This window comes from Brachycentrus maculatus, unplaced genomic scaffold (assembly GCF_059751285.1).
Source record: "Brachycentrus maculatus isolate JH-2025_06_01 unplaced genomic scaffold, ASM5975128v1 h1tg000058l, whole genome shotgun sequence".
NCBI classification, from domain to species: Eukaryota; Metazoa; Arthropoda; class Insecta; order Trichoptera; family Brachycentridae; genus Brachycentrus; species Brachycentrus maculatus.
This window is the reverse complement of record NW_028280812.1, coordinates 330008-342916: the sequence shown is the minus strand read 5'-3', so window position 1 is coordinate 342916 and position 12909 is coordinate 330008. Positions and strand designations below refer to the sequence as shown.

General features: G+C 33.9%; 1 protein-coding gene across 1 annotated transcript in view; it reads left to right on the top strand.

The window, feature by feature from the left end:
* Nucleotides 1-12673, top strand: part of LOC148311728 (uncharacterized) — a gene marked incomplete at its 3' end in the record, with an annotated part of 45209 nt that extends 32536 nt beyond the window's left edge. The window contains exons 8-23 of the mRNA XM_088256167.1: nt 597-750; nt 1284-1445; nt 2028-2127; nt 2213-2351; nt 2936-3099; nt 3345-3427; nt 4488-4673; nt 5584-5697; nt 5832-8040; nt 8121-8220; nt 8860-9130; nt 9216-9316; nt 9909-10109; nt 10462-10575; nt 10658-10860; nt 12612-12673. Of these exons, the coding sequence (XP_088112293.1) occupies nt 597-750; nt 1284-1445; nt 2028-2127; nt 2213-2351; nt 2936-3099; nt 3345-3427; nt 4488-4673; nt 5584-5697; nt 5832-8040; nt 8121-8220; nt 8860-9130; nt 9216-9316; nt 9909-10109; nt 10462-10575; nt 10658-10860; nt 12612-12673 (4363 nt within the window). The remainder of the gene's footprint in view (nt 1-596; nt 751-1283; nt 1446-2027; nt 2128-2212; nt 2352-2935; nt 3100-3344; nt 3428-4487; nt 4674-5583; nt 5698-5831; nt 8041-8120; nt 8221-8859; nt 9131-9215; nt 9317-9908; nt 10110-10461; nt 10576-10657; nt 10861-12611) is intronic.
* Between the last annotated feature and the right edge of the window lie 236 nt (nt 12674-12909).

The following is a 12909-nucleotide window of genomic DNA, read 5'->3' as shown; positions in this document are numbered from 1 at the left end:
GGCGGCTGTCAAGAAACACGCTGTCCGCCATGAACAATATTCAGTATTGCGTGTTGTTTATATTTAACAGATGGCGCTGCTATTGAGTTTAAAAAGTATTTTAAAATATAAAACATGTTTTTACTTGTCACAGGTAAAAACAATATTTCTGGTATACTCGTATAAGATTAAATATTTAAACAAAATTACATTTTCATTTGCATTTTAATTTATATAAATCGATAAAACACGCGTATTTTAATACGGCGTAGTGTCAAAATTAAAAATAAATAAGAGAATAGGTTTACAATATTTATGATTTTGAATATACAGACATTTATATTTTTATAAAACCAAACTTAAATTTTGTTTTTACCACTTTTAAAGTTTATAAAATGTGCCACAAAGTATCAGCAAAAAACATTCAAGAAATTTACATTTTAATTTATTAGAGTACAAATTTATGTAGTATGTTTATGTATGTGTGATTTATTTGTTTGATAAAAAATATTTTCTTTTAAAATTGTTTTACGCCAAATTTATGCAAATCAATATTCATGAGTCAATGAATTCACTAATAATGTATTTTTTTTTAAATAATGCTTTTATTTTTTTAGGTACGTATTCACCATTGTAAGTTACCTGATTGGCGTGTTCATATTCGCTACTATTGTTGGCCAAGTCGGTAACGTAATCACCAACAGAAATGCCAATAGATTGGAGTTCGAGAGACTTCTCGATGGAGCCAAAACCTACATGAGACACCATAAGGTACAAAAAACCCTCTCTTATGTTATATATCAAATAACATATACAATTTATATACATATTGTTATAAATTCTTAGCTGTAACGCCAAGTATGTACGTTAATTATTCAGAACTCATTATTCGGTTGCTGATAACTTGTTTAGACTACATCCACCTTTGCCGATATTGTAAAATAGACTACATCCACCTTTGCCGATAATGTAAAATAGGCCGTAGAACATAATTTAATATGGAATGTGTTCCAATTTCGGTCAGAATACATTAAGCAGTATTCGTTATCATAGTAGATCAGACAGGAATTGTGAAATCAAATTGTAAACTCAAAGTTCGTCTACCGTACATACTCAAACTTGTCTACTGTATATACTCAAACATTGCCCACTGTATATGAGTAAACTCAAACTTTGTCTATCATAATTTAACCTTGTTTACATACTAAAGAGATAAATAAATCTTTTAAAAATGATTTCATAGTAAAAAATAAAGTTTTTAATGGTGTAATATTTAGTGTAGTAAGTTTTTAATGAATTTGTAGGTTCCTGGAGGAATGAAAAGAAGGGTTTTGCGATGGTATGACTACTCATGGTCTAGGGGTAGAATCCAGGGAGGAGGCGATATAAACACAGCCCTTGGTCTACTACCGGATAAGCTGAAAACGGAACTGGCCCTTCATGTAAACCTCAGTGTTCTGAAGAAGGTTTGTTATCTGAAATCTGAAAAAATTGTTACCGTGAAAAAAATTTTTTTTTGTTACTGAACACATTATTTTAAAAATGCCTTTTTATTTATTATTCTAATTAGAAGGATACAGCTAATGATAAAATATATGATTTTTAATACCCAATACCAGGGGTTGGCAAAGTTTTTGTTTTTGTTTTTGTGAAATGCCATATTCTGAAAACTTAAGGATCAACGGATCAGGAAACAAATTTAAGGATATTTAAATGAGTGATTCTACTTATAAGAAACCTACTTATAAGGTTTTTCTCAAGGTGTTGTTAAATTAAACCTCTTTATCAAATAAAATTTCATCTCGATGGAGTTCCTAACTAGTACATACTTGTCTACTAACGAAACTCATTGCAAACGGTGATTTTTGGTAGAGGTGATCTACACATGGATTTTCGTACGTCATTAAAAATAACCCTTTTTGTATTGTTAATCACTACTAAATACAGATTAAATTTATAATTTGTTTGCGGACTGTATTCCGCCGCGGGCCGTAGTTTTCTTACCTCTTACTAATACCCGTGTTTGAACCAATGCAATTGATTTAAAGGTAACAATCTTCCAAGAATGCCAACCGGAGTTCCTTCACGATTTGGTGCTCAAAATGAAAGCGTACATCTTCACTCCAGGAGATTCCATCTGTAGAAAAGGTAAAGTTTTTTTTCTAACTTAACTAGGTTTGCGTTGTTGGTATATCTTACTTTAACAGTGTTTTATTATTGGTTGGTTCCACAGGGGAGGTAGCAAGAGAAATGTTTATCATAGCTGATGGAATTCTTGAAGTCATCTCAGAAACTGGAAGAGTTCTTACTACTATGAAGGCTGGTGATTTCTTTGGAGAAATTGGAATCCTCAATCTTGATGGACTGAACAAGTAAGTAAAATACAAAACAGACATCAAAAATATTTTTGTTTGTTTGTTTAATTATTATTTTTCTTTGATTAAATTGTCATTTAATTTGTAGAATTGCGTATTATATTCATGAATGATATCGAAGCAGGATTTTTGATTATCTACTGTTTCGCCTTGTGAGAATAGAATTTAACAGTTTCATAATGCCCTAAAATGAAAAACAGCTGTTACGAAAATAAATAAACAGTAAAATCACAAATCTTCTTTCAATTTTTATTCATAATACAAAAATAACTTTCTATCTAACTTAACACCATGCCGCTTACCCGCAGGGGTTAAGTGAGAGAGTAAAACGCCACACCAATATGTTTATGTAAGCAAACCTCGCCTCTTCCACATTCATGCATCTCCGCATACATATCCTCCGATTATTCTTGACTTCTGATACTTAATCAAGCCAAGTTTTCCTCGGTCTTTCTCTGCTTCTATCACAAACCACATTTGCCTCATAAATTGGTTTTTTGTCCTTTAATAAATTAAAATGACAATAAGTACTAAAATTAATCCAGTGAGTAAGATTGGAAATTTTAAAATTAATTTTTTAGACGAACAGCTGATGTGCGGTCGGTGGGATATTCAGAACTATTCTCCTTGTCACGGGAGGACGTGCTAGCTGCCATGAAGGACTATCCGGAAGCACAAGAGATCCTGCAGACCTTGGGAAGGAAACGACTTCAAGAAGCCAGAAATTGTTCTAGAAAGGCTAAAGGTACAAAAAGTATGACGAATTTCTTATAAAAAAAAACACAGTTTAAATCATTGCATGGAGTCCTAAATCGTAAATGTAAAGGGAAACGGGTTTGTAATAATTTTTGAGGTTATTATTGACAGAACGTAAAATACAGAAGTTCGTTAATGTAAAAGTTACTTTATTGATGGACTTTTATTTTCCTTATTATTAACTATTGACAAGTATTTGGAATGTGGATATTTAAGCTAGTCGAATTTTTTCAGGAGAGAAGGTTGATGATAAACTCGATGCAGATGATAACAGTGGACCAAAAAGGATTGTCCACAAATTAAGAAGTGATGTTAAGGTATCCATTGTTCTATTTTTTTTAAAAATATTTTTCAAAAAAAAAAATCTTACAAATAATAAGTCGAGAAGAAAAGGAAAAATTCTCTTGGGAAACTAATTTGAATGAGTAAAAAAAAAAATTCAATATGACTAACGTATAAAAAAACGGCAAATTTTAAATGAAGTATCACAAAATTTGTAGCTTTGCAAAAAAAAAAAATATGTTTACATTGTCATAGGCTGGTTTAAGTGATCACTTTACACACGTGTAACATTCATCAATTCTACTCATTAATGACAACCATATTACTCAAATTCTTGGAAGTTCTATAAATATGAACCCATTTTGAAACATTGTTCTTGAATCACTAGAACTTCAATAGAGACAACTATATAAAAAAAGAGTTTCTGCTCAATAAAAAGCTACTTTTCATCTCACCAAAAGATGTCTCACTTAGTTACTGCACTGCAATAATTAAGTATTTCTTAATGATCATTGGTGTCGAAATACGTTAAGTATATTGAAAAACAAAAAAAAACTTCAATTCACGAGAATTATTTTTTTTTTCTTAGTACAAGAGCATTAAAAAGAGTTTATGACTTTTAAGGAGAAATTTTAATGAAAATTGTTGGATAGGAAAAAACTGTATTTGCATTATTTTTTGACATCTCATCAAAGATGAGTATATACTAACATACTAATAAGAGTTTCTGCTCAATAAAAAAGCTTCTTTTCATCTCACCAATAGATGTCTCTAGTGATTTAAAAACAAGGTTTCTTAATTGGTTCATATAATATATAGAACTTCCAAGAATTTGAGTAGTGTGGTTGTCAATACTGAGTAGAATTGGTGAATGTTACACGTGTGTAAAGTGATCACTTAAATCAGCCTATGACGGTCATCAGCCCCGTAAATGCCCAGACTTCCATATTCTTCTTCATCTTTGATGAGATGTAAAAAATAATATGAAAATAACTCCTGTAATCGGAGATAATCCAAATTTTGTGAAAAAGTATTTGGACACTTTCAAAATGTTGTGAACTGTATTTGTATTCAAGTTTGAAATATTGCTGTCAGGGTCTGCGCAATGCGCTTCGCACGAGGTCTCGCCCGACTCGCCGATCGGCCGCTGGAGCTGAGTCCTTAGAGCTGAGAGCGTTGAGCGGCGGCTCTCCGGGATCAGGAGCTAATGGATCTGGCGGGGGTAAAGGAGTTCTCCGCAGGATGCCGAGGGTGGAGAGCGACGAGAACCACCATGCTGAGGTACGAAGCTCTTCTGAAAACGGAACCTGGATATACGAGTATAAGATAGATATATTCATATTTATTAACCTGTTAACCGGGCGGGACTCATAAATACGTCAAACGCAAACAATATCTGGTGCGGGTAGGGCAAATGAATACGTCCTTGAAATATGTGTTTATTTTATTTTATATATGTACGTATATTATTGGAACAACAAAGGTATTAGTCATCCATACATGTCTCGACATGAATTTAAGACACGGAGTGAATCAGTATTCGCGCCTGTTACAAGTTGCGGAATTGGACAGCGGACTGCCCGGTTAACAGGTTAAGAAGCTAAACTGGCAGTACACAACGGAGTTCTGGTTCCAACTCTAATGTATGGAAGTGAAACATGGGGTTGGCAAAAGAAGGATGAAAGTAGACTGAAAGCAGTCGAAATGCGATCTCTCAGAAGAATGTGCGACAAAACGATGTGTGATAGATTTTCGAATAGTGAAATAAGAAAGGAATGCAAAACTGAGATAAGCATTATCGATAAAATTAAGAAAGGTGTTTTGAGATGGTTTGGACATGCAGAAGGAATGAGTGAGGAATGAACGGCAAAACAAATTTATGAAGCGAATTTAATTGGAAAAAGGAGGAAAGGAAGACCGAGAAAAACTTGGCACTATCAGATATGCCCAATACTTGAGAGTGGTCAGGTTAGGAGTCGTAATAATGGTCGGGTATGTATGAGGAAATGCATGAACGTGGAAGAGGCGAAGAATGTTTGCAAAGACAGAGTGGTGTGGCATTCTATTCTCTCTGCCTACCCCTGCAGAGAAGCGGCGAGATGGTTGGTTAGTTATTTAGTTTATGTTAATATTTAGGAGAGATCTTTGATCTGAGAAATAAAATCTTTGATGACTTATTTTAAAATTTTAGGATGAAGGGAGTTGCCCCGAGGCTGGACCATCACACAAAGAAGAAAAGGTGATATCTCCTCTTGGTGCTGGACTTCCTCTGCTAGCTCGTCTCAAACTTCTTAAAGAGAGACAGGTAAAAATGAAAAGCTACAATAATTATCTTGTTCGATGATATAAATGATTTGATAAAAGTGTTCGTTTATTTACTACCGTCATCATTTAAGATCATTATTACTTTGACTTACTATTCATTTTTATCGATTTAAGGAAAGAGAAGAAAAGGAAGTAAACAGACAACGAGGTGGATTAACTATACCACATCTCTCAGCCCCATCTCAGTCGAGTCCTTCTACTTCAACTCCTAGTGAGCCAGAAGTCATCGGAGCTGGACTTCCATTACTTCAAAGACTACTGCTTCTCAAAGCTAAAGAAGACCGAGAAAGAAACCTGATCGCAGCCTCTACAAGCGGACCTGAGAAGATCACTCTCAGTAGCAACCCTCCTTCTAGCTCTGACACGATCAGTCCGTGTTCTCTTAAAAGTCCACTAAGTCCCACTGTAAAAACTCTGAGTCCCATGAGAAAAGGCTCAGGATCTAATTCTCCCTTGAAATCTCTCAGCCCGACCACAAAACCTTCCAGGAAAAATTCTTCCGGATCTAGTGATTCATCGTCTAAACCTAAAGTTAGTTTTAAGGACAAAATAATGAAGCTTCAACAGGACGGAACGTCCGTTTCTCGACCATTGCCAATAGAAAAAGATGAAAGTGATAAGAAAAGTGTGCCAATTTTTGTAACGAGTGATAAACAAAGTGCCATTTCGAATGATCAGAATCGGATTTCTCAAACTATCTCTATTCCGGCTAGTGTTGTCAGTAAAATAAAATCTCCCGCCAAAGCTATGGGGACCACATTCAGGGATAAACTTAAACTTTTACAAAGTGTATCACCAGGTCCCAAAGAAACGCCAGCTACAGAAACAGTGCCAAATAAAGTAGAGACTACTAGTAGTGTTAAAACGAATACAGAATCAAAACCTCAGCAGCCAACGGAGTCATCAAGTTCTGTTGTAGAAAAAATAGAAGATAAAATAATGGGAAGTAAAAAACCTTGGTCCAAGCTAAAAAAAGCATCTATTTTAGGCGAAACAAGGGATAAAACAAGCCCTTCGCCGAGTGTTGCGCCAGTTACACCAGACACGAATGGTTCCAAAACGGACTCTGGTGCCAAATTTTCAGCTTTATCTAAGTTAGGTTTAGGAAAATGTATCCATACGCCTGTTGCGTCCCCAAGTACTGTTCCATCCCCTAGTATAGTTACAAGTGATAATAATAATATAGACCTCGATAATAGAAATTTAGAATTAAGTAATGCGGCAAGCAGTGTCGCAACTCTGTCGGAACTTCCCACTAAAGATGCCAAAACACACGAGTCAATTAACAAGGTGCAAGAAATGAATATCTCAAGTGAATCTGGAATATCTCAAGCAGAATGTTCTAGAAATATTTCGGAGTCACACAATAGAGTTGCAGTTAGAGTCGCCCCTAAACAAAAAGTATTTACACTAACGAAAAAGAATAAAACGTACGCTTCGGTAGAAGATCTTTCTCCTGAATATGGAGCATTGCCATTTGTAAAGAAACTTAAAATTTTAAACGAGAGGCAGAAATTAGAGGAATTAGAAAAAGTTATCAAAACCCGTAGTTCTAGTCTCGATTGTCCGGAGACACCGATCGACATTGATACGTTGACGAGAAGTAATTCCGAAGGTAGCAAAATGGACAAAAGAAGATCCAAGCAGGTGGCGATGTTAGGTCCAGGATCTTTTATATCTCAAGAAGATGGTTCTCAACCTCTCACAAGTCCCGAGTCAAATGAAACCTTAGAAAGAAGAAATTTGAAATCTATTTTGAAGAAATTATCGGAAGACACCCAAATACAAGACCAGCCAATATTTTGTCCCAAAGAGTTTAAAAAGTTGATTAGAGCTCCAACGATAGAAGGTTACGCAGCGAGACATTCTAAGTTTACGAAAAGTGTAACTTTTAATCGTGATACTTTAACGTCCCCTCCAAATAGTGCCAATGAACAAAAAACCCTTTTCCCCTTATCTAATCCGTACCAAAGGTTAACCAGTGTTCAATCTAACGAATCGGACAAGGTCGAAGACGTTGATGACATGTGGGTCTGCGAGGATGATGTTGCGAGTCCCACAATGAGTGGTAGTTTGACTAATGTTCACAGAGATAGTGATGATTCTTTGCCGTTAGTGCCTGATGCAACTTCGTTGATTGGTGAATTGTTGGCAGAAAAGCAAGCGAGGGAAATTGAGGAAATAAGTTCGACGTTAGACCCAAAATACAGGTATACGACACCAGGATTAGAAGCGTTGCGTCCCGAGGAAATCAGAGTGCCTAGCGATAAGCCAAAACTGAGTTTGATAGCAGCGGTGGCGAATCAGCGAAAATTATTTAGAGGTAAAAAAAATACTTGAATAAAGATGACAGTAATATTAGTTTCATGAATGCATTAAAAAAATATATTTTTTTTATTAAAGGTTCCTTAGAAGAACAAGAATATTTCAGCGAAGTCTTGCTAGGAATCAAACATGTTATTCAAGGACATCTCCACGAGGTCCAAGGAAAATTTCAAGAGAGGTTTATATTGCTTTTTCTGTTTTATCTTTTCGAATAGATTGATTTGTATTTTCCTATTTTTTGAGCTGACATAGACATTTGGTTATGTGTTATTAGTAGATATTTGCTTTTAGCATTGAATATTAAAACATCAAAATAAAAAAAAAGTACAAAAAGTTAGAGGAGCGATGTTGATGAATATTATTGATTTTCTAATTTTTCTTTCATAATTAGACCGGAGTAAGTATGACGACGAAGTATGCACAAAATAAATAGCAAAGGCAATATTTTAACAAAACGCCTTAAACAATAATATAATAAAACCTTTATCCGCACCCCAATGGTGCATAGGGCACTGCTTCATATGAACACAGTGTTATCTTGATCGCTTACACACGAAGGAAAGGTGATCAGCCCTCCGCTTCAGGTACCAGTCCAGGGTAATATTGAATAAATATTACAGTGAAAAAATCACTTATATTTATTTGACCCCCCTGGGAATCGAACCCGGGACCTCCAGAACGGTAGCCGAGCGTGCTGACCATTACACTACAGAGGCGGACTTAAACAATAGGACTGTTATAATGTTTATTTAATTCTTTTGTTATAATAATGATTTATTTATTTGTTTTATTATTCTTACATTATATCTTTCAACAGGTTTAATAGTCTAGAAATGGAAGTTAGAAAAAGAGATGAAATCATTTCTCAACTACAATCCAGAATACTGGAGTTAGAAAGAGTTGGACTACCAACTGACATAGAATCAGAAAATCGAGATGAAAGGTTACTTGAAAATCAACAACACAGATCGCCAACTCAAGATGATAATAATGGACTAATAGAAGAATCATCGATGCAAGTGGATTTAGCATCAGCACTGACAGCGAGTTCTGGAAGTGATGAATTTTCACAAGAACAAGGGTTTATGGTAAATACTTTTTATATAATTGAGAGATTATTTCATGACCAGGGTCATTTATTGATGATTTCAATGCCGGTGTTTATACTTTCAGAGAGGAGATTCTCTCGACACACTATTCACGACGTCACCACCCAACATGGCAGCTTTAGAAGAAGAAGCAGCTTTTACAACAGAACAATCAAATTACCTAGCGTAGGTTTATTTTTCATATTATTTTTTGACATCGCATCAAAATTGAAGAAGAATATGGAAGTCTGGGCATTTAGTTCTAATGATTCAAGAACAATGTTTCTAAATTGGTTCATATGTATAGAACTTCCAAGAATATGAGTTGTGTGGTTGTCAATAATGGGGAGAATTGGTGCATGTTACATGTTACGTTTACTTATTAAAATATATTTTTTACCACACAATTTCTTCTCTATAATAATAAAATGCTATCAATTCTTATTCTAAAATATTTTTATTTACTTTCAATATATTCATTCAATAATTATATTTTAATTATCCTTAATCTAATATTGCTTTATTTTTCATAAGTCTTATTTATCATTTCATCTTTTAAAGTTGTTACAAATAAACATAAAAGTATATTCCTTTTTTACATTATGTTTATTGCAATCTTTTCCGTACACCATCTTAGTAACTTTATTTTTACAACGTACGACATCAATTCTTGATACTATCCGCTGAAAATTCTACTCATCGCTCAAAATAGCATCGTCAAATGTAAAAGGTTACTGATGGTAAAAAATTTAATATATTTATATTTAAATTTATTTAGTGATCAAGATCCTCTGCGAGGAGATACAATGTCTTCCTTGGCAGCCGAGCTGAGTGACAATGGACAAGATAATGAAGAAACTCTGAGAAGGCTAACCGAAGAACTGGAGACACTAGCAGCTGCAGGATTGAATCCTGAACAATTAGAAATACTAATGGGTGGGGATAGAAGACCTAGACAGCCCAGCAGATCTGATCTAAGGTAATAAAAAAATATTTCCTAACTTACTATACATTTTGGCTTTTTTTTAACTGTACTGGCTTCAATAATTTCATTAATTGATTTGGCAGTCTCTTTGTGGTAAAAACTTTGCATTTTTATTTAGTTTTACTTGGTAAATACCATCATTTCTTTAATATTTATTGTGTGATATGGTGTTTGAAAATGATGCGGAATGCATCTACACACGTGTAACAATAGATTATAAGAAATAGTGGAATTCACCAAGTAAATGTTAAATTAGAAATGAATTAATAAACGAAAAAAACATTTGTTGCAAGCTAAATAAAAAACAATGAATTTTTTAACTATTAAAATTATGCAATCATTTTAGGCTAGAAAAATTAGACGTCACGTACTCCAGGCAGAGAGCAACTAAACTTAGAGAAAGAAGATCTTGGGAAGAAAGTAGTGACCAAGAAAGTATGGAACTGCAAGAACTACCCAGGTTAGTATTAATATTTTTAGAGCACATATTAAATGCACTTTAGTTAATTTTGCATGTCCAAAAATGGTAATCGTTTCACCAGGTCTCTTTCTCCCCACACAATAAGCGACCACCGTGCCTTGCTGAGCCCGGACTGCAGGAGGCAGTCGGAGTCCAAGAGTAGGAAGTCCAGCTCCTCGCACCACTTCCATCTGTTTGGCTCCCACCTGGACCCTGGCAGGAGCAAGATGAAGAAGACGCTATCCGTGGATACTGGAATCCATCAAACGGGAACAAAATCAGGAGGTAAAGCTAGCATTTAGTCAAACAAATATATGACGTGAATGTAGTGTGAAATATGAGTTTTAAAAGTCCGAGAAAAAGTTGGCATGATTTAGTTTGTCAAACACTTAAAAGTGGACAGAATAATAGGCAGGTATATATGAGGAGATGTATGAATATGGATGACGTGAATATTGTTTGCAAAGACAGAGTAGTGTGGCGTTCTATTATCTCTGCCTACCCCTACGAAGAAGCGGCGCGATGGTTGGTTAAGATATTATTTTGTAATTGCAGAACGTTGAGAATATGATTTTAAGGATTTTAAAATTTGGACTACTACTGGCACCTATTGAGGAGTAGCAAATTTAAAGTGACTTAACAAAACATTTAGCCTGGACTCAAACCAAATTCAATTGGGTTTTAGAGATAAAAGGATGCACACTATTTTATGAAAATAAAATGCCAAAATATTATAAACTGTAAATATATTAAGTTATAATCGAAGAAAAATATGTATAAATATTTATATTCTTTCCACAATATTGCAATTCAATGCTATTCTAAACGGCTTGAATTTTTGACTAACCACAAGACCATACCAGACTGATTTTATTAATTTATATAAGTATCTATTTGTTTTGGAAAAAAAGTTAACAACGCATTTTTGTTTTAAATAAAAGCCAATAAAAATTACAACCTTCAAGATATACAATACACTTTGTGTTTTGCGTAATGTGTGAGTGAAATGTTTATTTTATATAAGATATTAATGTTTTTACATTTATATATTTTGGGAAGAAAAGTTTAAAACGCATAAAAAAATAGGTAATTCAAAAATTCAAATACATGAAAATATATAATTAAAATAAGATCAATAAGCAAGAATCAAGAAGCATGAATGAAGCAATTATAATAATATTATTTTAATTAAAAAGAAAAAGTCAAAAAACAGTTTTGTCTTATCATGAAAAAGCAGAAAAAATATCAATAAAAACTATTTCAACATTAGTTTCAACTGGTACTAGTGACAATAAATACAAAAAAGTAAATTGTAAGTTATGTAGTAAATTGTTAGTCATATAACTCCATAACTTACTATGCTTTTTCAATGATAAGACAAAAAAATAGGTTAGGTTTTTACTTTTTCCTTTTAATTGAAAAAATTACATTTATATGTAAATGAATACCATCTATTTATTTCATCATTTAAATTAAAAGAATACAAATCCTTATTGCATATTTGAGAAAACAAACATAATTTGCATGATACGACAATTCATCTTTATGAAAATATTATATAATTTAAGAATAGAGAACTTGAATTATTTCAGTAATCATCTAATGTGACTGTCGTCCTGCGTACTATGTCTTGTGTCTCACAAAGTTTGCACACACTTAGTCAAACCCAAAGATGTGAAAGTGCATTCTCTCTCCACCCTTATTTCACACATCATATTGTGGGTATATTGGCACAAAACGTTAACTCTAAAATTCCTGAATGAATAATTCCTGTTATTCAAAGCAATTAGCTTGCATAAAATACCTGCTATTTAACTTAAAGTTGAATTTACTTTTAAAACCACTTAAATATGACATTTTAAAATTATTTTTTTTCCAATTTATAACTTTTGGATGTTGAAAACTTTATAATATGCATCATTATTCAAAATGTCATATTTTCGAGTTTACGTTTTAGCCAGTATACTAACAATATATGATACAATAATATTTTTTTTTAATGTGTTGAAGTAGTAATTATTTTGTCCATATTGCAGGGCCGAGATCAGACCACGAGCATCGGAAGTTTAGTTTAGGATCTTTCTTTGGTTACAACCGCGGCACCCAGTCGGCAAAGCAGGGCTCGTCCAGAGTGACCACTCCACAGCGGGAGGACACCGTGGTGCTCGACATGGGCAGTGAGAACGGATCCAGTGAAGGCAACAGGTGAACTCTCATTCCAACTTCATCACAGATGGAGTACAGTCATTACTCTCCAAGTACACAGGGAGTAAATATATTCAAACCACCTGACAAATGCCATTTTGGATCTTTGTCATATGAGAAGTCCCATCT